At 38.0% G+C, this 25,299-nt stretch overlaps 1 protein-coding gene across 2 annotated transcripts in view; it reads right to left on the minus strand.

Moving 5' to 3' along the window:
- Window positions 1-1,555: 1,555 nt before the first annotated feature.
- The window catches only part of TRIP11 (thyroid hormone receptor interactor 11), a 70,737-nt gene continuing 46,993 nt past the window's right edge, over window positions 1,556-25,299 (minus strand). For both annotated transcript variants that reach the window (XM_070357863.1, XM_005910255.3), the window contains exons 16-21: window positions 24,297-24,396; window positions 11,055-11,136; window positions 10,119-10,233; window positions 9,548-9,664; window positions 8,386-8,530; window positions 1,556-4,934 (exon numbers count right to left, since the gene is read on the minus strand). In XM_070357863.1, coding sequence (XP_070213964.1) covers window positions 4,714-4,934; window positions 8,386-8,530; window positions 9,548-9,664; window positions 10,119-10,233; window positions 11,055-11,136; window positions 24,297-24,396 — 780 coding nt within the window. In that variant the 3' untranslated portion in view covers window positions 1,556-4,713. The remainder of the gene's footprint in view (window positions 4,935-8,385; window positions 8,531-9,547; window positions 9,665-10,118; window positions 10,234-11,054; window positions 11,137-24,296; window positions 24,397-25,299) is intronic.

Here is a 25,299-nt window from a genome sequence, read left to right on the forward strand (position 1 = left end):
CTTAACATATATGCACAGTACATCATGCAAAATGCTGGGCTGGATGAATCACAAGCTGGAATCAAGATTACTGGGAGAAATATCAACTTCAGATATGCAGATGATACCACTCTAATCGCAGAAAGTGAAGAGGAACTAAAGAACCTCTTGATGAAGGTGAAAGAGGGGACTGAAAAAGTTGGCTTGAAACTCAACATAAAAAACAAACAAACAACTAAGATCATAGCATCTGATCCTGTCACTTCATGGTAAATAGAAGGGGGAAAAGTGGAAGCAGTGACATATTTTCTTTTCTTGGGCTCCAAAATCACAGTGGATGGTAACTGAAGCCATGAAATTAAGATGCCTGCTCCCTGGAAGAAAAGCTATGACAAATCCTAGGCATCATATTGAAAAGCACAGACATCACTTTGCCAACAAAGATGTGTATAGTCAAAGCTTATGGTTTTTTTCAGTAGTTACGTACAGATGCGAGAGTTGGACCATAAAGACGGCTGAGCTCCAAAGAATTGATGCTTTCAAATTGTGGTGCTGGAGAAGACTCTTGAGAGTTCCTTGGACTGCAAAGAGATCAAACCAGTCAATCCTAAAGGAAATCAATGCAGAATATTCATTGGAAGGACTATTGCTGAACCTCCACTACTTCGGCCACCTGATGCCAAGAGTCGACTCATTGGTAAAGACTCTGATGCTGGGAAAGACTGAAGGCAAAAGGAGGAGGGGGAAGCAGGGGATGAGTTTGTTAGATAACTCAATTATTGACTGACTGACTCAATGGGCATGAATTTGAGCGAACTCTGAGAGACAGTGAAGGACATAGGAACCTGGTGTGCTGTAGTCTATGGGGTCGCAGAGTCAGACATGACTTGGTGACTGAACAACAGGAAATCAATGAACAGGTCATTTGCTCCTTATAACCCCTTAAGTTGAATAGTGGGCATTATTTTAGAGACAAGAAAAATCAGTTACACAGTGAAAGTAGTTTGTTACAGGTCACACAGAAAGGTTCAAAATCTGTACTCCAATCCATCTCTCAACTTTAAAACTCATGTTCCTTCCAATCCTACCACATGAATAGTTAAAAATATACAAGTTCTGGGACTTCCTTGGTGGTCTAATGGTTAAGACTCCAAGCTGCCAACAGAAGGGGCAGGGGTTCAATCCCTGGTCAAGGAACTAGGATCCTGCTAGTTACAAAGTGCAGCCAAAAAACCAAACGAACCAAAAAACCAAGTTCCACATCTAAGAAAAACTGAGTACATAGCCGATCATTTTGCAGAAAAACCACGAGCCCACTGATGCATACTATCACCTCTGGGGAAAAAAGGCCTGGCTAAAACCTCTCAGATCCTCTTCGCACACATAACCTTGAGCATCTATTAAACTGTTCATAGTTAACATTTCCAAAGCTCAAACACTACCCTAACAGCAGACATCCGGTGAACACTTGAAGATATTAGCTTCAGTAGTTCATCAACTGCTGCTATAAACAACATGTGTAAGTCATTTCTCCCCCTTCTAAAGAAAAAGTCAGCAGCTGTTTGCTAAAAGTTTTTTTTTTTTTTTTATTGTGGATGAAGACATTGCCAGTTTACATATATCATTTTTATTTGGACTAGTTTTTCTGCCTTGCAGTGCTCCTGAGAAATTCAGAAATGCACTGACTTTAGTTCCATAAAATACAAGCCAGTATTAAGGTTGGACTGTAAATATTCCATAAGATATTTCCCTAAAAGTCAAAAGACAACTTATCAATTTTAACTAGAGAAACCTTAATAGGTTAGAAAGTAAAGACTGGCAAATAATCACAAATGTCAGATCACTACAAGTACCATTATTTTTTCCACGAAAGTTTTTCCATAGGAATATATAAATGTTATACTTGATGTTTACAAAATTAAAGATTAATTTTTATTAATGGAAGATGTTTTAATACTTTCTTATATGAAAAACTTGATTAGCCTTAAAAATAATATGCCCTAAGTATGATACTTAATAGTGCTTTATCAACAATTCTTATTTCTCTCTTGTTCCTGAAGCACTGTTGTTTTGTTTCCCATCTACTGATTGGCAAAGTATTTTGACTTTTCCCTCCTTTCAACTGTCCATTAAAAGGTTAAAATAAACTAGATGCTTTATTTGAGGGGGATATTTAATATTTAATTGGATGGTTTTAAGAAAGTCAATCTTCTTCCCCCATGTTTTTGTTGTTTAGTTTTTAACTCAATAATGGCAGGAACTAAAAAATAACCATGAAATACAGTATTATACTAAAATCAAATCCAAAGGCTGGATGAATTTTCTACTACAATAAAGCAGTTGAAAACCATTAGGAATGTTGTGGAAAACTGTGGCAGTGATGGTAAAATGCAACCACAAATTTTAGTAAGTTTCTAGAGGAATAAACAGTAAAATTACTGTAGTTAAAGTACTGCAATAAAATTAGCATTAGCAATATCCAACTGCTAACATCAGAATTATATGCTTCATCACTATATGATTACTAAGAAGATTCCTTGAGCAGATGGTTCATCTCTGACACAACTTAATTCAGAAAAGTAGATGAGTTATGTCTGGTTTGGATCAACAAACACTTAGTATGCATACCAGTGAGCTATAGTTTCGATGATGATACAATTGAAACGTTAGATACTACAGCATTAGGACAAGGTCACATACTTTTAAAAATAGCAGCCATGTAAGGTCATGTTGGGATGTTTAGATATGCAATCCACCCATAACAGCTTTCCAACTTCTGTTAAACTATGGGGTGAGCGGGGATAGGCTGTTTGGAAGCAAGAAAGGAAATACTGAAAATATCATAAAAGGTATTTAAATATGATGACATGCTACTTATACCCACCATGCATCTCCTTTCCAAATTAAAAGAGGAAGTTTTTTTCTGTTATTATATTCCTTCAAAATAAAGGATCACGTTGTCTTTTCTTTTTTTTTTTAAACTGAGAAACTTTTATTTCAGATGCTCCACACTGAAATGAAAATTCAATGGCAAGCAGCAAATAATTTAGGATAGTCAGTGAAAGTATCTTTGAAAGGACCTTATAAAATCTAAGAATAATCATTTCATAGAGAAATAATAGTGGACAAAACAGACAGGAGGCAGTTTGATAGTTCTAATATAGAACTGGTATGACAACTTCCTTTAAAGTATACTAAATAAAGAATGGCAATATAAATAAGTTAGCCAAGGAGACAGGGGACGTTCTGAAGCAGCAATGTCTAAGTTACTAGATTTTCCAGAAAAACAAGCTTTGTCTAGCAACACATAATGACTTCCAATCCTCTAAATACAGTACAAAGTATACAGTTAATCACAGCAAAATTTACAAACGACCAAATTTAGCCCTGGCCAGAGCCAGGCCTATTTACATATTTGGATTAGTATCATTTTCATCTTTCCTTATTATACAGATGTTTCTATTTTAAAGGCATATCGAAATTTACAAAATTTGCAAAGAAATGTCTTTAAATGTACAACTTCAACAACTAATACAAACATGAACATCCTGATATAACTAAATTCCAAGTCAGGATTTTTATGAGGGGTTTATAAAAGAATTAAAGGGATATTCCCTCACCGTTAAGTTCCAAACACCCGGTGCTGGTGCTGCCCAAGTAACTCACTGCCCTGGTGACTGTGAAGATGATGGACGACCCCTGGGTGGCCATCCCTCTCACGTCAACACCTCAGATAGAGGCAGGAGGTGGTGTATCTAGGGATATTGCTGATTATAGTTCTGTAAATGCAGCTGTACAATTTAACACTTAGATCAAAGTTGTGAGTAGGGTTGTGGAAACATTTTAAGATGGTTATCTTTAATGAGACACTTTAGCTCTTAAAGCAAAACCATACAGTGACAACATGTACTTAACAGTGAAAAGGAAGAAGCATCTGATAGGTTCAGCAACGTAGAAGGATCTCAAGGGAATTATGGTGAGTGAAAAAAGGCCATCTCCAAAGGTTACACTGCACGATTCCAGTGAATGGCACTCTTGAAGTGACAAAATTACAGAGGAGCATTGTGAGGGGTGCCAGAAGGTCAAGAGCCGGGAGGGAAGACGGCGGCTATGACTGTGAAAGGCGGGCAGGGGGATCCCGGACGAAACTGTGTGCTCTCTGTGCTCAGTCTACACACACGATGAAGCTGCAGAGAGCTAAACAACACGCCTTCTACCTCAGGACACCGTCACCTCCCAGGGACAACCCTGTTCTTGGCCTAAAGATAAGTAATATGCTTTAGATCAATTTTTACACTATGTGGATAAGCCACTACTATTTTCTTCTCCCCCCCCTTTTTTTTGGTAAATCTACTGATTATCTTTAAAAGATAACTATACGTCTCTAGTTTAAATGAGCTTGAAAAGGAAAGAACTGATATATAGCTACTAGTATTTTTGTCTTTCTTTTTATTTTTCTTACTTTTGTAAATTAAAATTAAAAAGAATGTTTCTAGCTTAAGTTAGGTCAAATGAGACAGGGGGAAAAAAGGAGATAAGATAGCAAACACTTCCTCCTTTAACTCTTGCGATTTCTAAAAGCATTAAGAATATTAGTTTAAACTTAGAGAAAGTATAACTGCAAACAAATACATGACTTCTTCCAAAAGGCCACTTAGTGATAAAGTATGTACATAGTGTTGACGGTTTGTTTCTTTAAAGTGCGATATATGTCAGCTCTGGCTTGAGAATAATCTATTGCTTTAAAAGGTCTTTCAGCACAACTCCAGCACTGTTGTCAGGCGACACCGGCAAAGGCGTAAACGTGGGCAGAACGTCTGAGATGGGTTTCAAAAGGAGATGCCCAGGTCCGCCAGGTCCAAGTCCAGCTGGGTTAAGGAGAGGCACAGCTGCAGAGCGGGGAGCCAGGAATGGATTCACATCTGTTCTTCTACCAGCCCTGAATTCTGCTGTATCTAGATGACAAAACAAGGATGATTTAGTCTCCCACATATTATCTGGTCACTGGTATACATGTGTTTTAGGTTCTGAGATTTGGCCCCCAAATAAATTTAACTTATACGCTGCTAGGTTCTGGATCTGATAAGCAGGGTCTATGAAACACACAAGGTGAAATAAAGAAGCAATAAATAAGAAAGGAATGGGAGAGAGAAATATTTGTATGTAGAGCTAATATTATTAAACGCATTACTATTGCTGTCTTATACTTAATACCAGTTATGTGTGTTGTATTGTGTGCTGAAAGGGGTAATTGCTCAATTGTGTCTGATTCTTTGTGATCCCACAGACTTAGCCCACCAGGCTCCTCTGTCTATGAAATCTTCAGGCAAGAACACTGGAATGGGTTGCCATTCCCTTCTCCAGGGGATCTTCTCGACCCAAGGATTGAACCCAAGTGTCCTATACTGCAGGAAGATTCTTTACCATCTGAGCCACCAGGGGATTCCCATCTATATGGAATGAGGTAGGGAAGGAGAGATGCAATCAGATAGAGACCTGTGCACCTAGAGGGGACAAAGAAGAGGAAGGGGATTACACAGGCAAAGATACTCTCTGGGGAGTGAGCCATTTGAACCATATAGGGAGCTTCCCAGTTCTGGGGATTAATGTCATTTACTATAACAACAGTTTTCTAAAAAGTGTTTCCTATGTCACCAGGCAAATTTTATCTAACCATTTGAAAGATGGGAGGACTTGAGAACTTGTTTTGCCCAAATAATTAAAATGGTCCTGAAAAAAACTGGCATCCATATTATAATAACAATCAGATTTAATATTAATTTACCAAAACAAAAAGCAATGTATGCATCACATTAAACGGTCATCTTTTAGACATTCAAAGGTTTGAAAACAATTCTCATTAGATTATTTTTCTGTGAAGTCAGGCTGAACAATTAAGTTTTTACTGGAACAGCACCTAGTTTATGCCCTAAAGTCTTAGTTGACAGAATTCTGCTTTATTACCCAAGGTCATTAACAACTTCTTTGTTCAGAGACAAGCAACCCCTCAAAGACACCCTCTTCAGTGATGGGAAACTAAAATAAAAGAGGCCTCTAAAACAAAAAAGCATTGAGACAAATGTATCAAAGCTACTTATCACTGAGCACCCTTGGGTCTGAAAGCTGTACTTTTTCCTGTGAATGACAATTTCCCAAACTCTGAAATAGCTACATGGTAAGCTCTGGCTTTTGTCTCTGAGCAACACAAATCAAGCCGGGCATGTGACTTGATAACTGAAGTGGGGAGGTGTACAAAAGAAAAGGAGAGGAAAGAAGGGGAAGGGCAGGGGGAGGAGAGGAGGGAAGGGAGACCCTGCCAAAATAAATTTTAGAATCTTGAAAGATGCTAAAACTGGGGTTTCCCTGGTGGCTTAGTGGTAAAGAATCCACCTACCAATGCGGGAGACACGGGTTAGATTTCTGGCCCGGGACGATCCCACATGCCTTGCAGCAACTAAGTCCATGAGCCACAACTATTGAGCCCGTGCTCCAGAGCCCAGGAGCCGCAACTACTGAAGCCCGTGGGCCCTAGAGCCTGCGCTCCACAATAAAAGAAGCCACTGCAATGAGAAGCCCACGCATGGCAACAAAGAGTAGCCCCTGCTTGCTGCAACCAGAGACAAGCCTGCAGCAATGAAGACACAGCACAGCCAGAAACTATTAAAGGAAAAATAAAACCTAGTATAACAAGAAAAAACTGTTTTTAGTATAGTCTACACATTAAAGTTAAGACTTTTCTAAAGCCTAAATTTAGTAGACAAACCTTTTACCTAAAATAATTTTACTACTTTCACTTTCTATAAAAGTTCAGGAAAATAGAAATATTCATCTAAGGACGGACTAAAGAAGGATTCCCTGGTGGCTCAGACAGTAAAGTGTCTGTCTGCAATGCAGGTGACCCGGGTTCGATGCCTGGGTTGAGAAGATCCCCTGGAGAAGGAAATGGCAGCCCACTTCAGTACTCTTGCCTGGAAAATCCCATGGATGGAGGAGCCTGGTAGGCTACAAAAGGACTAAAGAAGTTCTTAAAATTTCAGAATATAAATTCAGTATTTTATCCAAATTTAAGTACTGAGCAAGTGACATAAACCTGAGAGTATATAATATGTACCTTTACAGTCCAGCTAGCAAACATGTTAGTCTATTAAAATATGAAGATTTCAGATAAAACATATGCTATGCTATGCTAAGTCGCTTCAGTCGTGTCCGACTCTGTGTGACCCCATAGACGGCAGCCCACCAGGCTCCCCTGTCCCTGGGATTCTCCAGGCAAGAACACTGGAGCGGGTTGCCATTTCCTTCTCCAATACATGAAAGTGAAAAGTGAAAGTGAAGTCGCTCAGTCGTGTCCGACTCTTAGCAACCCCATGGACTGCAGCCTACCAGGCTCCTCCGTCCATGGGATTTTCCAGGCAAGAGTACTGGAGTGGGCTGCCCAGGCAAGAGTACTGGAGTGGGGTGCCATTGCCTTCTCCGAGATAAAACATATAGCCCTTCCAATAAAGAATCTGTACAGAGCCTAAAGGGCTTTACTAGTGGCTCAGACTGTAAAGAATCCACCTGCAATGTAGGAGACCCGGGTTTGATCCCTGGGTTGGGAATATTCCCTGGAGATGGGAATGGCAACCCACTCCAGGGGGAAATCCCATGGACAAGGGAGCCTGAAGGGCTGCAGTCCGCTGGCTCGCAAAGAGTCAGACACAACTGAGCGACTGAACACGCACGTGCACGTGAGCAGAGTCTAACGCATTACACTTCAATCTGAACTCAAGACTGCACTGCATGCCAGCATGGGGGATATGAACAGCACAAATAAGATCCTACAACCTAGTAGGGTAGAAAACCACGTCCACATATTGTAGAACCGCCAAACCATCTGCTTCCAGGCAGGCCTTTCAACACATACGAACTCTTCATAGTGTTCTTGGATGTCTGAGCTAGTTTACTAAACTGCACTTGTAAATATTATTAACATACCAACTCTGGTTACTGAGTGTAATACTCAGATTACCACATGGAAAAAAGTCTTTCTCTAACTATATAAACCACAATTCTAACTGATTAGCAATAAGCACTATTAGTGAGAAAGGAAAATGGGTGAACAGCGGTTTACCAGATCCATCAAGCACTCCCAAGAATAATTCAATGTGGCTTATGCAGAGAGAATTATTCCAATATATAAAGGGAAAATATTTCATGTTGCTCAAATTAACCTAAGCTAATTAAATATCAGCTTGCAATAAGAATATACATATGAAGCCAAAATCTAATGCCTTACTGGAAGTTTGGAAGAAATTGTTGCACATTTTCAAAAACACTAAAACTTCCGTTAGTATCACTGTAAAACATAATCATGAATCATCAACTTTTTAAATTGTAGAAAAGAAAATAAGTATCTGATTTTACCTTTAAAACTTTCTGGTGTACTTGTATCTGGTTTTCTCCTTCCTGGTGAATCTAGAGGTTTCATATCATGAACAGAAAGCTTGGGTGGTGGAACAGATGGATGAGATTCTGTTTCTAGAAATTTAACAAAAAGTTCTGAAAAAGACTAAGAAGAAATATTTTGGATATATTAGGCAGATAATAAAATTATATTCACTACAACCAAGAAACTGTACCAGCTATTCTAATTCATATTAAAAACTAGTCATGCTATCTGAATCATTTCTTTATAAACAAGCCTTATGAACAATTAAAAGTGTTACTACTCTAACTGATACACAGGTATCAACAGAAAACAAGCATCAAATAATCGCGTTTTTCTACAGTAGCACCCAATCAATGAGTACAGTAAAAGGTCACCAGTAATATTATTATCAGATTAAAATAATGTAGTGTAGAACTTTCCTTTCAATTTATGCCACTCAATTTAAGAGTTCTATCTCTCACCAGCTTCAGGTAAGTCACCTAGCCTCAGTTTCCTCTTTAGTTAAAAATAAACAAATAAATAAATACATAAAATAAAGAAGTAAACTCCACATTCTAACTCACAGTGGTACTCAATTCAATTAATACTCATTTGACGCCTACTGTATACCAGGGATCATGTTTTCATGTTAATTAACTGCTACCTCCGACCGAAATGTCAGTTTTTCTGAAGAAAAGCACTTCATCTATCTGGTGCGTAGCTTGCACTCTCCATGCTCAAAACAGTCTGACACACAGCAAGTGCTCAATAAGCATTCAATTGGCTCAGTGACTATATAGATACATACAGGCATAAAACAGAGCCTCTGTCTTTGAGAATCTAATAATTTAGTAGTAAGAGACAAATGATTATGTGCTGATAGCAGTACGATCAAAAACAAAGGAAGGAACAGTTAATATTTTGAAAAATAAAAGTATCATGTAAACAAAATGTTAAAATAAAACCTATATGCAATAAAACTATTAAATCTGGCTTTCTATCCATAAGCTAATCACCTCTTTGGATCCCAGTTTCCACAACTCCAAAGTAACAGGGCTGTATAAAACAACCTGAAAAAGAAGTCTAATTCTTTGCAAATGCATGTGAGGCACAACGATGTCACTACTCCTATTTGGCCAGAACGAAGCCGACTCTTACACTATTAAGCAGAGACTGCTGACTTGGTCTCAGAGGTGTGCTGGGAACACTCTTCGATCCTCCTCCAAGCCACCCAGTCATCCACCTGGTAACACCACCCTGGTCTTCAGTCAACAACTGAAAGATTATTTTAAAAGAGGAAAGTATGATCAATACAAGAAAAGAAAACAGAAGCATTTTTACATGATTTCAGATGGCAGTAACTCATGCTTTTCAAGTCCATTTCCCAGTTTCCTACTGACGGAAGCTATATATACACTGAAATGCCATCCCAGCACTATCTCAAATAAAACCTGAGGGCTGTCATCTCTCAAACTTTCAGCATTCTGATACGAATGGTGACTTAAAGTTATGAAACATTTAAGCTAATATTATACAAACTGCACAAATCTTCTCCGTAATATAAAATGATTCCATTTCTACATTATTGTATTCAGCAAAAGTTATATAAAACACAGGGGAAAAAATGTTTATATGATGCCAAGTATTTTAGTTATAAATATACTGAGATTCTTTTATATGATGCCAAGTATTCTAGTTATATTCAGAATGGCATTCAATGTTCAGTTACCTGATCCATTTCCTCCTTTTTGATGCCTAGAATGCTTCCCATTAATCGTAACACTTCATGACGCTGATGTTTTGGTGTGTGGAAGTGTCCAGTGAAGAGGTTTCTCATCAGGACTCTGAAAATGAAGGCAGAAACAGTACAAGCTAACTTGCCAGTTGTCTCAATATCCAGTGTACCCAAACAATAAATAATGAACATACAAATATTTAATTATACTTAAACAGCACTTAATTACAAAGAACACTAAACAATAAAATATTTTAAAGTAGCTTTAACAAAATCTTGACAAGTCTAATTAAGGAACATCACCAACAACTCAAAATGTGCCCCTTTAAAAACATCGCTTAACAAGCCACCCACTTTCTTCAATCAAATAATCAACTGAGATTGGTGCTTCATTAGTAATTTTCAGTGCCTGCTTAGGTTGATATTATAAGGAGACGTTTCAGATTTCTCTCTCCTCCCTATCCTAAATGGTGATGGACAGTTCTTGTGCTTAATGGTTATGCTTATATTTCCCCATTCATTCACATTTATTAAAAACTTGCTAATAATATCTAAATCTTTAAAATGTTAAGATATATACTACATACTTAGGTTTCACACCTAATGCATTTGAGCAAGATACGTTCACTTAAGGGCAATAAAGAGAACAAAAAAGAATGGTAAGAATAAACTTCATATTTTTGAAGTACTTCGTACTGCGGTGATCTCTTCCATATGGTCTTAAGAAAAAGAATCTTAAGCTGGGAAAATATATTTAAAAACCAAGAGAAGGCAAGTTACTGACCCCTCATTAAAACTACCTGCAACTCATCACTATATAAGAAAAACAAAAGGTTTTTAAAAACTTAACACACACATTTACATGTAGAAATTGTTTTTACCATAAAAGTGATCCCCATAAAATACATAAAAGTAAAAGGCAGAGCATACTTGTCCACTTTTCCTTCTGTGCTATTTACTAAATTCATCAATTTCTTTTGTACATCATCCAGCATTTCTTGTTGGAGCTCATCTGTTTTAAAATACATGAATAAGATAGTCATTAACTGATTAAAATAATCTGTATGACTATATAATGAGATTTACGACATCTTTACTGAATTTTGAATATATGTACTTATTCTAATTAGGAATATTACGTCCATCTCTTCTTTGGTTCACTGAATTAGGCTTTCTGGTATAGAAATTACCTAGAAGCCAGAGTATGCATTAATTCACATTGTTTACCCCCAATAAAATAATCAATTCTTTAACAGAAAATTTAGAAACCAAAGGTTTTCATTCTCTTCAGAAGCTGAAGTGCAAACAAGAGATTTTTCACCGCTGCTTCCTTGCATGAAACATTTCCAGAGCCACTTTTTAACGGGAAAAAACGGAAAGGACAATTTTAGATTTTCCTTTTTCCATTTTCCTGGCTGGACTCTTTTTTGGTGAGCTGACGAAGGAAAGCAGCTAACACAATCAAGACCATGGCTCAGGAGGCAGCTGCCAGGGCAAAGTATCCTGAGGTAAACTGCAAAAAATTCAGATCACTGGTTCTAACAGACTAGGCAAGATACTATACAGCTTCTGACTGATTTAGAAAGATGTTTGGACTATTTTATTTTTAAATTCTTAGTTATTTGAAAAGGAAGCAAAATGTGTAAAGTCTTGGCAGAACACTTGGAATCTAAACAGTATTGAAAGCAAAGTCTAAAATTCCAACAGGGAGAGACCCTGTTCATAATCAACCACGCCATGGAGCCGTGGATTCCTAGACTAAGGAACTCTCAGCAGACCCATGGAGTCCACACCTGTTTCCTCAGAAACGGATAGTTTGAGCCAAAAGAGATGCTTATTAACATCAAGCTAGATTACAAATTTCATTCTGAAAGAAAAGTAAAGGAGAATGCTTTGCAGTAGAGCTCAACTTTTCAAATCAAGAAATATTCACATCCGAACACTAGACTTTGACCTCTTTCCACAAACCTACTCTTTGAGTTATGCAGCATTTTGCTAGTAGCAGCAGGATACAAGCTTCCTTATCCACTATATGACTTGCAAATATTTCCTTCTACTCTGTGGGGAGTCATTTCACTTTCTTGACAGTATCCTTTGAAGCACAAAAGTTTTAATTTTGATGAGTCTAATTTATTTTTTCTTATGTTTCTTGCCTTGTCTAAGAAGCCACTGCTTAAACTCAGTATCACAAAGATTTACTCCTATGTTTTCTTCTAAGAGTTTCACAGTTTTAACTCTAAAATGTAGGTCCATGATCCACTTTGAGTTACTTTTTCTGAACGGTGTGAGGTAAGGGTCCAAGGTTCCTATATGTGCGGATACCTAGTTGTTCCAGTAGTAAAGTGTTGAAAAAACTATTCTCTTGGAATCTTTGTTAAAAATCAATTGACCAGAAATGTATGGTTTATTTCTGAACTCTCAATTCCCACTGCAGACCTCTGCAAATGTTTTTCCTTCTGCCTGGAAAGCTCTTTTCCATTGGCACTGCCTATTAATATTAACTCTTTACCCTTCACATCTCAGTGCCCAAGTCCTTTCCTCAAAGAAGTTTTCTCTGAACCTTACATGTTAAGCCAGATTCATCTGCTTTATGTTTTCATCCTGTCTGTACAATGCCTAAAATTCTGATTTAAGTACTAAACGTATATACAAAATGTCCAGTTTAACTGTTTGCAATAACCGGGGCTTTTCCAAATCGCCAAAATCTCAACTGCAAAATGTAATAGGCTAACTTTTACCAAAACAGAGATGGTTGTCATAACCATATTATAAAAATAAGGTTTGTGTTTGGAAAATCTACTACAAACATTTCCTTTCCTGTGTTTCCAGGGAAGAATTTAAGCCTGGACATTAAGAGACACACAGACACACAGAGACAGAGAGAACAAGACTATTATTTAAGTCTGGGTCAGAAAAAGACATTGTAGATTCTTAATGGACACATATATACTACCAACCAGGGTGCCAAGTGGGCCTTTTCTAGTGAAGGGGCCTTTTCTAGTTCTCAGTATTCAGAGGAAGAACATCAAGTAAATTAATCTCTCATTCATGTTCTGAATTAACCACCCCATTCCTCAACTAAAGTAAGTGCCAGAGGAGCACAGTCTTCTCTTTTGTCCTCCTCCACTTCTGCCCCAGGCTATGGAGAGGTGGCAGAAGAGAAGGTCAAATTTAGCCAACCCCCATCTTCCCTTTCTCTGAGACTTCCCTTCTCCTATTTACTTTCTTCTAAAAACTAATGATTTTTATATTGATTAAATTTCAAAATGATAAATACTAGATACAATATAAATTCTAGATAAAATATATTATTAAAATTAATCTCACAGTATCTTTTTACTTTTTAAATGTGGCTACTAAAATGTTTTTAATTCTAACTGTGGCTTACATTATATTTTTTTTAATGGATAACACTACTTTGGAATATAACCAGAATACAACCATTATACTATACTATCTCATTAAAAAAGAAAAGATAAAACTGAATGGTTGGATGGCATCACCAACTCAATGGACATGAGTCATGTAAACTCTGGGAGTTGGTGATGGACAGGAAGGCCTGGCGTACTGCAGTCCATGGGGTCGCAAAGAGTCGTACATGACTGAGTGACTGAACTGAACTGAAAACTGAATGATAACTAGACATCTTCAGAGTAAAATTCACAACCTTGCTTCTGATAAAAATGACTTTAGTAAAATAAATTAGAAAAATTAAACTTTGTTCTATGAAAAACTGATCAAGAAATCCATCTTAATAAAGTTCAAGTAGTAAATATTTTCTTGATGAAAATTAGTTAATATTGGTAAAATTCTTATTGAAAGCTCTGTGTTCTGAAAGATAGAAGCAAAACATCCTTGCACGCATGCGTGCTAAGTCACTTCAGTCATGTCCGATTCTTTGTGACCTCATGGACTGTAGCCTGCTAGGCTCCTCTGTCCATGGGATTCTCCAGGCAAGAATACAGGAGAGGGTTGCCATGCCCTCCTCCAGGGAATCTTCCTGACCAAGTGATTGAATCCACATCTCTTATGTCTCCTGCAATGGCAGGTGGGTTCTTTACCACTACCACCACCTGGGAAGCCCTCAAAACATCCTTAAAGCCAAAATAAAAGGGTACAAATTTCTTAAAATTTTCATTATCAGAATATAAGCTAGTCCTGAGCTAGTGAGAAAGAGAACTGACAGTGTGACTATCCTCGAAAACATGCAGAGGACTATTTAAACTTCAAGTAGCAGTTTAAGCGGACACTGATACTTGAGTCTAGAAAACAACCTTGGACTTTGGGGGAAAGGGTTGGAAGGGTGGTATTAACTAGGAAAGACTTAGAAAAGAAAGTTGAATACTGACTTCAAAGATCCCTACAGATTGCTCTTTTCTCCAGGCATACCTATTCTCCTCCCATCAGATTCTCAATACTTCTCCACAAAAACTGCATACTAATTCAAACCACAATTTGAAATCAGAATTGTATTTATATGGGCAGGCAAAATACAGTTATTCAGAAGTGAGTATCTAGCCAAATACAACATCCCTGTGAAATAACCTAAAAACATGCCAAAATAATTCTTTGGAAATTATAAGGGGAAAAAAGGGCAGGGACAGGGTACACTTTAAAGTTGAGCAACAAAGTAACTGGGATTGGTCTGGTTTAGGTTAAGAGTTACTCTGAATATCTGACATCCTAAAACCATACTAGAGCCTCTTCTCTGTAATACTGAGAGATGGTGCCAGGGTCTTCATCACCTGATTTAAAATCAAAAGTAAACATAAAATGTGAGTGACTACAACAAATCAGTACAACACAATTTTCCATTTTATTTGCGGTTAGCAACACTGTACTATAATACTGTCTTTAGAAAGCACTGTAAAATTAGGTCACACTCCTTACAAACTCACTGGCTGTTTTATGACTAAGCTCCCTTGGACAAGACTCAAGTTTATTTAACAGCCACCTGACCAAGAAAGGGTTTCCCTGATGGTTAATATGGTAAAGAATCTGCCTGCACACTGCAGGCAGGCCTGGGTTCGATCCCTGGGTTGGGAAGATCTCCTGGAGAAGGGAATGGCAACCAACTCTAGTATTCTTGCCTGGAGAATTCCATGGACGGAGGAGCCTGGCATGCTACAGTCCATGAGGTCACAAAGAGTCAGACATATCTGCACGACTAATATACACTCACTGAGAAAAGAAAGGTGGCTGGAGCAGGACTTGAGAGTCAGAAGACCTGCATGAAATCGCGCTCCTGTCCCAAGACCTGAAATATGAATCACGGTCCTGTCACCAGGGCCAGACTTCACTGTCTATTTTGCAAAATGAGCTTGCTTATCTCAAGAAATTTTGAGAGAACCTACTGAGTGATTAAATATGACTTTTCAAAATAGTAAAGTGCTACATAAAGTACTAGAACTCATTCATATGATTTCGTAAAATACCATCTTTCAACCTTGCCTAACTATTATCAATAATATGTATCACTTTGGTTAACGTTAACATTGATAACTTTTCCTTCATTTTGCCTTGTCATCTTTACAAACTAAGGCAAAGAAGTCAATACAAGGAAGAAAAGAACATTAGAAATATGGTTTTATTATAGGTATGTCTATAGATGTAGATTTGTCGGGCTAGAAGTGAGAACACATGAGAGCTTTGCTCCAGAAAAAAAGGGACAAGACTGCTCCTTGCTGGTTACGGTTTTCTCAGGTGACTGAGAAATTTACGGGAGTGGTGGAGGCCTAGTCCTCATCCTGTGCAGTGGTCCCATGGGAAACCCACTCATTAATTAAAATACTTGCTTCTCTGGGGGTTGCACATAAAAGCTGGCCATTCAGTGACCTGAGCAGTCACAGTAGTCTTTGATTGTCAAAGGCAGAATCCAAGACTCTTAAGACGGGCTCAAACAACTCTGGGGTGACTCCTGGAGGAGTTAAGCTCACAAGTAGCACATGGGCCCACTACACAATTTCACTAGTGATTTTTATCCCTGACAAATTCAACTTAAAATGGGAAACAGAATCTCAAAAACCGAAACAAAGGGGTGTCAGAAATCTAACCTCTGACTAACACTCCAGCAAGATTCATGTATAATACGTACGGAGCTCATACTTACAAGTATTTAGTTATTTGGGGCTTCTCTGGAAGCTCAGCTGGTATAGAACCCACCTGCAATGCAGGAGACCCTGGTTTGATTCCTGGGTCAGGAAGATCCCCTAGTGAAGGAACAGACCACCCACTCCAGTATTCTTGGGCTTCCCTGGTGGCTCAGTTGGTAAAGAATCCACCTGCAATGTGGGAGACTTGGGTTTGATCCCTGGGTTGGGAAGATCCCCTGGAGGAGGGCATGGAAACCCACTTGGTACTCTTGCCTGGAGAATCCCCATGGACAGAGGAGCTTGGCGGGCTGCAGTCCATGGGGTCGCAAAGAGTCGGACATGACTGAGCGACTAAGCGGATCACACCACCCTTATGGCAGAAAGTGACAAGGAACTAAAAAGCCTCTTGATGGAAGTGAAAGTGGAGAGTGAAAAAGTTGGCTTAAAGCTCAATATTCAGAAAATGAAGATCATGGCATCCAGTCCCATCACTTCATGGCAAATAGATGGGGAAACAGTGGAAACAGTGTCAGACTTTATTTTTTTGGACTCCAAAATCACTGCAGATGGTGACTGCAGCCATGAAATTAAAAGATGCTTACTCCTTGGAAGGAAAGTTATGACCAGCCTAGATAGCATATTGAAAAGCAGAGACATTACTTTGCCAACAAAGGTCCGTCTAGTCAAGGCTATAGTTTTTCCTGTGGTCATGTATGGATGTGAGAGCTGGACTGTGAAGAAAGCTGAGCACCCAAGAATTGATGCTTTTGAACTGTGGTGTTGGAGAAGACTCTTGAGAGTCCCCTGGACTGCAAGGAGATCCAACCAGTCCATTCTGAAGATCAGCCCTGGGATTTCTTTGGAAAGAATGATGCTAAAGCTGAAACTCCAGGACTTTGGCCGCCTCATGCGAAGAGTTGACTCATTGAAAAAGACTCTGATGTGGAGAGGGATTGGGGGCAGGAGGAGAAGGGGACGACAGAGGATGAGATGGCTGGATGGCATCACTGACTCGATGGACGTGAGTCTGAGTGGACGCCGGGAGCTGGTGATGGACAGGGAGGCCTGGCGTGCTGCGATTCATGGGGTCGCGAAGAGTCGGACACGACTGAGAGACTGAAGTGAACTGAACTAAAGCACAGCACAAAGATATGTCAGTAAATAAGCTGGGTCTGGTGTCTTACTTGCACTGGCTGCCTAAAAAATAAATTTAAATCTGATATATTAAATCTAATATAAGGAGATTTAGCCTCTTTGGTCAATTAAATATAATCAAAGCAAAAGCTAAAAATTTAATGGTCTTATTAACAGAATTTCAACTTATACAAGCACTTTCACTATAACAGCAAATTATAGTTTTAAACATAAAGGCACCCTGTATTTCTTTACATTTGAAGACGTATTACCATCTGCTTGGTCTTATAACTCAATTCTTTTCAACCATTTCAACAGAATTTTTATGGTGAATGCTTTCTTGTTCCATAATTATAATTATTAATTGCAGAATGAAAAGTAATTTTTGAAACTCCATTTCCTAGCAAAGAACTCACAAAAAAAATTTATGAATACAGTATATCCTCATTAACGAGTTTTAATAGACTAGAATCTGATTAAGCTCAATTATCAATGTTGAAGTCTACTGGATTATTTGTACAGTTAAGTTAGAATTAGTACATGTATATGAAAGAGACTTTATGTAAATATTTTAATATAACCAGATCAAATTTACTTTCCCTCTCCACCTTCCTCTCTCAACCATTTAAATTAAAATTCAGATAATCTGTACTGCATTCTTCCATATCAAAACAAACAATTTTTTTAAGAGACTGAATATTGTGAATCAAGTTATAAATTTAATTTTTAAATTTAAAAATTAAAATTTTAAAATATGACACAGACCTGTCATATTGCAAAAGAAAGGGCCTCAATTGGGTCAGTAACGAGTAAAGTCATAATAATAATTTTGCCACTTACTGAATATCATCACCACTGTATACTAGTATGTACTGATTTATATTAATGACAAATGGCTTTCTAAGCTACAGACTAAACCGTGACCCATTTCTGAAAGCTGTTGGAAATCAGCATGGACTAAATCTGATACAAAGAAATGTTTGTTCAGCCCACAGGGTTTTTCTTTTCTAACTTAAATTACATGTCACATCAAAGTCTACATTTCTGGTGTCTTCTGAAAGATCTGAAGATTTAGCAACCCTGGACCCACTTTCCTGCATGGCAACAGTTGGATGAAGAGAATCTGTTGCCCCCTATAAGAAACTCTCCAGTTCCCCTGTCTCTACTTAGTCCTATTTGCTATACTATACTAAATTATAGTATAATTTAGCCCCAGTTTAAAACTTGTGTTCATGATCCAACAGCTTACTCCCACCTCTGCCTTCTCCACACTCCACACCAGTGCAGCATACACGCATAATGAGTCCACTAGATCCTCAGCCAGTTTCCAGATCTGATGCTGTTTCCTATGAATTCCTCCCTCTGTCTAGAATGTTCCTTCCCAACTCTCTGCCTGCTTCACTGGACGTATTCACCATTCAAGTGAGGGCAAGTATAGCTTTCACTAGCCTTTTCTACCCTTCCATATCACCATCATGGGTAGAATAGATTGTCTTCCTTTTCAAATAGCTTGTTGCAAGTATGTGACTATCCTCCTGAACTCTTGTCCCCTATCTTTGTATCTTGAGCACTTATTTTAGTGCTTGGCACACAGCAGAAAACAACGAATCTGTGACAAATAAAAGAATGACTGCTTTTTCTCTGGGAAGGGAGACTATCTGAGACTGTAACACAGGACAAAAAGAATAAATGATTTATCTTATGAATTACTCGTCTATATGAAGAAAAAGACACAAAACACATTAAGTCAAAAATTCTCAAAGTTACATATTTTGCTTTTCCCTTTATACTTAGAAGAACTAATAAAACATACATTTTAAAAATATAACCATTAAAAAATTAAAAAGAAATAAAACCATTATGTTGAAAAGGGCCTATTTACCTAATTGACACAAGCTTTTTTCTTAATTAAAAATTTTGACATTTTCTAGTACACCCAGATGTTTATATCATCACAATTTTTTAACTATTTATGGCAACTCAGAAAACTGCATCTGGTATTTCTTATATGTTTCCTCTAAAATCACAACTTCTGCCAAAAACATCTATAAAGAAATCCCTCAAAAGGTTTGGGTAACAAAGCGTCTGGGAATGTATCTGGCCTATGTTCAACAGGACATTATATGTTTTCTTGTATAAATCATGTCCTGGAAAACGGAATGTCTTTATTTAAAATAAAAAATCCACCATCCAGCACCATAAAGGTGGCTCCATGAAAAACAGTTTAAACGTTTTATATCTGTAGTTTTAAAATGTTTTTATGCTTCATATTACAGTTGGTTTACTGGGGCTCATTTTATACATTCTTCTAGATTTTCTTTAAAAAAACACTCTAAGGAAATTTTCCATTCTCAACTCATAGAAGACTTTTTTAAAAAGCAGTAACAAAACCTTAAAAAAAAAAATCAGTGACGGGGCCCTTTAAGATATGGCTATAAAACTGGCGCACAGACTGAAAGACTTCCCCGGTGCTGGAATCCAAACTTGCATTGCTTATGAAAACTTATTTTTCTTGGTGTACCATAAAATTTACCAGCCTTTTCAATAATAGTTATCAAAACAGTAATTCTTTTGTGCTTCCTATTCCAATTTTATCCAACCATTTTCACTTTAAGCAGGAATTTATCTCAAGGATGACGATAGAGAATAATAAGCAAAAGAAAGAAAATGTTAAATTTGTCCATGAACATAGCCATATAACACATCTTTCAGTGGTTCAGCTGTAGTCTAGGTTTCCATAGGTGTACATTCTCCCATGAATGACAATTTCACAGAAATTCTGAACTCTGATCAACTCAGAATAGTTCATGAAAGACATTATCCTACCTGCTTCACAGAGGACCAATGTCTTAAGTTTGAAAAAAATCAGTAAAATCTAGGATGGCATGTGAAATAAGTCTTTGGACCTACACTGAAAAAGAACACTTACAGAAAAAATGCTGAAAAAATAATTTCTAAAAGGAAAGAAAGCAGCAATTCTTCTACCAGCCAACACTACCTATTAAATTATAGCACCTACAGGATCTGAGGGTTTCTTTTTATTGTGACTTTCCCACAGTGTGTGGGGCTGGGGGGTGAGGGGGAGAAGACAAAGAACTTACACTTTGGGAGTAAAATCTTACTACTAGTTTAGAGCTCTGTCTACTCAGGTTTCTTTTCTCCATGGAATGTCCCTAACCCTTAGTAGGATTCTTGGAGAACTAAATACGCACTCTCTGACAGAGCTGAGCACCACTGTCTTAAACTATGAACCTATGGTGTGTATCTAGGCCAGGTGTTACCTCCTTAACTAAGTTCCTATAAAAAAGAGAAGTAGGGGGTGCTCCTAACTAGTATCTCACACAGCGTCTAACATGAAGCCAAGTAGTTGGTTCACATTAAGTATTTAACACCTGATTAAGGCATCATCATATTTTTCACACAAAACCTGTAAATACTCAGGACTCATCACCACAATTGCACATACACAGCACTAACAATTATCTACTCTAAGAAAGACTGAAATCATCAACAACCTACTGTTTTAATACTGGTGTTATAAGCAATAGCTCCCTTTTCATACGTTTGACCAGACTGAATCATCTCATCTCTGGTAGCAATGACATAAGCATTTCAAATAAAATACTGCTTTTTAAAATGAGTTTCCTAATATTGTTTAAATGCTGAAACTGCATATCAACTAATCATCGAACAGTCCACAGATGCTTAGAAATAAAAGAATACTTTGCCTCTACGATTCAAGTTTCTATGTACTTTCTTGCAACAAAAGCCAATCTGTCTTTTTCAAAACTGTTTCTCCTGGCAAATATTTTTGCTGTCTGGCCAAGTTTTGCGTTAAAAATAAAGTACAGTATTACAACATCAATCAACATTTAAAGTACTTAATGATCTATGAAAGAAAATATACAATGATTCTTTTGCAACAACCAAGCCAATCAAAGTTTTATTTATATTATCAAATCAAAAATGCAGCTTTGAGAAAATAAAATCACATTTGTGTTTAGAGATCTAAAAGTAATATTAAGCACTTAGGTAATAAAAGAAAACAGACTGTTAAGAAGAGCTTAAATGACAAGAATGACTTAAAGACATAACAGAACTAACCGTCCCTTTAACCCCCTCCCCTTCCCGTCTGTGCAACACTGGCCTCTTGCCTGCCCTTTCAAAGACCAGTTGTATAAGCATAATAAGAGCTTTTTCTGTGGTTAATATTAACTTCACAAAATGAATCCAGAATTCTATATATTTACAATGAATATTACTTTTAACTTTTTACATGAATAGGGACCTAGGCCACCTAAGCCTTGTCACTTACAATCAAAATCTAAAAATATTCTACTACTGAGGATTTAAATGGGTGCCTGAACAAATTACTAAGTAGTGTAGGGACTCTGAAAATATTTAGTAACTACAATAAGTCACAGCATTTTTTTCTTTCTTATCATCTACTGGGAAAAACACGGGTAGTTGTCTAAAAGGGGAGGTGAACTTAAATATTACAGTAGCATGACATACAGTTGAGTTGTCACAGACCAAGAAGTTGGCTCAGAATACTGCCTTTTTACCTATATTAGTCTAGCCCTTCCCGAAGATATCGATTCTTTGGCTAATCCCTTGACTGCTCAGTGTGTCTCCTTCAGGTTGCCATATGTCTTCTAGGCAAAGCTGTAGATATGCAGATGACACCACCCTTATGGCAGAAAGTGAAGAGGAACTAAAAGGCCTCTTGACGAAAGTGAAAGAAGAGAGTGAAAAAGTTGGCTTAAAGCTCAACATTCAGAAAATGAAGATCATGGCATCGGGTCCCATCACTTCATGGCAAATAGATGGGGAAACAGTGGAAACAGTGTCAGACTTTATTTTTTTGGACTCCAAAATCACTGCAGATGGTGACTGCAGCCATGAAATTAAAAGATGCTTACTCCTTGGAAGGAAAGTTATGACCAGCCTAGATAGCATATTCAAAAGCAGAGACATTACTTTGCCAACAAAGGTCCGTCTAGTCAAGGCTATGGTATTTCCTGTGGTCATGTATGCATGTGAGAGTTGGACTGTGAAGAAAGCTGAGCGCCAAAGAACTGATGCTTTTGAACTGTGGTGTTGGAGAAGACTCTTGAGAGTCCCCTGGACTGCAAGGAGATCCAACCAGTCCATTCTAAAGGAGATCAGCCCTGGGATTTCTTTGGAAGGAATGATGCTAAAGCTGAAACTCCAGTACTCTGGCCACCTCATGTGAAGAGCTGACTCATTGGAAAAGACTCTGATGCTGGGAGGGATTGGGGACAGGAGGAGAAGGGGACGACAGAGGATGAGATGGCTGGATGGCATCTCCGACTCAATGGACGTGACTTTGAGTGAACTCCGGGAGATGGTAATGGACAGGGAGGCCTGGCGTGCTGCGATTCATGGGGTCGCAAAGAGTCGGACATGACTGAGCGACTAAACTGAACTGAACTGAAAGCTGTAGTTACAGTGGCCTTCAACCCAACTAGACTGTTTTCCAAATAAACACTGCCTCTGGGTAAGGGCAACCATTTCAATATTTAGGGTATACTATCCCATCTTCAAAGGAGATATATACAGAACAAAATACAAGTTAGCCTATAAACAACTGTTTCCTGACAAGAAATAGAGCAACATGGAAAGATTATGAACTTTGGTCAAGGATAAAAGATCAGAGTTTAAATCTCAGTGTCTTTAACTTATAAACTGGAACTAATACCACCTACTTTAGTTTCTTGTGAAAGGTAAATAAAATATGAGAAGACTAAAGAATACAGTACATGTATATAAAATGCCCATGTAGACCCCATATATAACTGTTTCCTTGTCCATTTCCAGCCCCTCGATTACATTGAGAGTTCCATGGCTGGCCAAATCTTACAAAGCAAACAGAGGACTTTTAGTTGGGCACTAATCTGCCTCAGATTAGTGACCTTAAGGATACGACTTCACATTCTCTTAGTATTTTTTTTATTTCTAACAATCTCTCATCTCCTGTCTCCTGCTTGTTTTAGGCCAACTTATCTGGCCTGTCCCTTGGTATCCACAATTCAGTGATTTGTCTGCTTGCCTCCTTAATGTCCAGGTCACCGTTTTCTGTTGTCTGACAGTGTTTGTGCTGTGCCATCTCCTACTTTTGCCTGTTTCTATCTCATGTTACGAGGTGCTTCTTAATTCCTTAATTACATGTCTTGGTACTACTGCTCCTAACCCACCCCCTGAAGCTGATACATTTCTAGGTTCTCATCACCCTTCTGATAATCTTTAATCATTACCTACTAAATGCAGCCATAGAATAGCTTCAACTTCCTGGGGACCATTAAATCAGAGATTAAACAAGGACATGCCATCTCTGTCAGCAGTCAGTTAACAAAGCATGATGAATCACCTGGTTATCTGAGGCCCAACTGATAATCCTAAACACAGGACTCACCCTAGGGAAGTGACAGGGCCTATGAGATAATTTACAAGCATCAAAAAATACATGAGTGCCTACATGTAAAGCATCATCTATAATTGTAACATGCTAGTTATAGGCAGACATTCATTCCACAAAAAGTTACTCTTTTACTTAAGAACGCTGCCTCCTTTAACATATCAGATAGCTTTAGGCAGGATGAACATGGATTAAACAGGGAAAAGTCACACTGTGACAAGCTGACTCAGTCAAATCTATCCCTTAGATGGTCAACAAGGTGGCAGAAAGCACAGCTGAACAGCCTCAATATTCAGAAGAACTAACCAGTAGATAGCCAGGGCCAACTTATGACTCTGGTTTCACTAGGAGCCGTATTCAAATCAAAGTAAACTGATCATGGGGGACAGAAGTGGAAGTCACATTCTAGCAGAAGTTGTTCTCACTCGACTGTACCAACGCATGGCAGGACACTACATCTGATTCAACACTGGTATTGCAGGAAAAAAGAAAAAGGAAAAAACCTACTTTGTTTCTTAAGTTCTTCAATTTGTTCTTCCTTTAAATCTAACTGTTCTGTAAGTCTTGATGCCGAATCTAATGCAGCATTTGCTTCATCCAAACGTTCCTGAGGAAGAAAAGTTCATTAAGAAGCAGCATGCAAAAACTACTGCACAAACTATAGAGCTGGAAGACAGCTTAAAGTCAATCAATCCCTTTCAGCTGATGAAGCCATATTTCTCTGACCTTGGGCAAGTTCATTTGATACTGCTAAGTATGAAAGATAACACACTCCACAACATCATAATGTCTCTTTCAGAGGAATTATATATTATAAAGGAGAGAGAATGCTATTAAAAGACGACATGGTGACAAAAATTTTAAAGGTGACAATAATAAGAAAAAACTATGAAAAAGATAAAAAAGTCAAGAAATATAGCAACAAATGTTCTTTTTAATTTTGCAAGTCTGATGGGTATAAAAGTGATGTTTATTACTTTAATTTTTATTTCTCTACATACCAGTGGATTTGAGCATTTTTTCGTGTTTATAGGACAGCTGGAACTACCCTCATGCAAAAATCTTCACACACCTTGCCCATTTTCCATTGAGAAGTCCTTCTCTCGTAAGCTAGTCTGTAAGAGCACCTTGTAGAGCAGATATGAACACTCTGTCATCAGCGTTACAAATACAGTCAGACATGTCCTACTTTGCTTCTTGAGTTTTAGTTGATGTTAGGCTCCTCCCTGCCTCTGGACTACACATGTGGTCGTCTAGATTTTTTTGCAAAATATTTTTCTTTTTTAACATTTATATTTTTAAAATATAAAAGTTAAAGATATAAATGACACAGGATGAGATGGTTGGACGGCATCACTACCTCAATGGACAGGAGTGTGAGCAAACTCTGGGAGATAGTGAGGACAGGGAAGCCTGGTGTGCTGCGTGTCCATGGGGTGGCAAATAGTCAGACACAAATTAGCGACTGAACAACAACCACTTTTAAAACAGTACTTCTCAGTGGAAGTGC

The sequence above is a fragment of the Bos mutus genome, chromosome 21 (assembly GCF_027580195.1).
Source record: "Bos mutus isolate GX-2022 chromosome 21, NWIPB_WYAK_1.1, whole genome shotgun sequence".
NCBI classification, from domain to species: Eukaryota; Metazoa; Chordata; class Mammalia; order Artiodactyla; family Bovidae; genus Bos; species Bos mutus.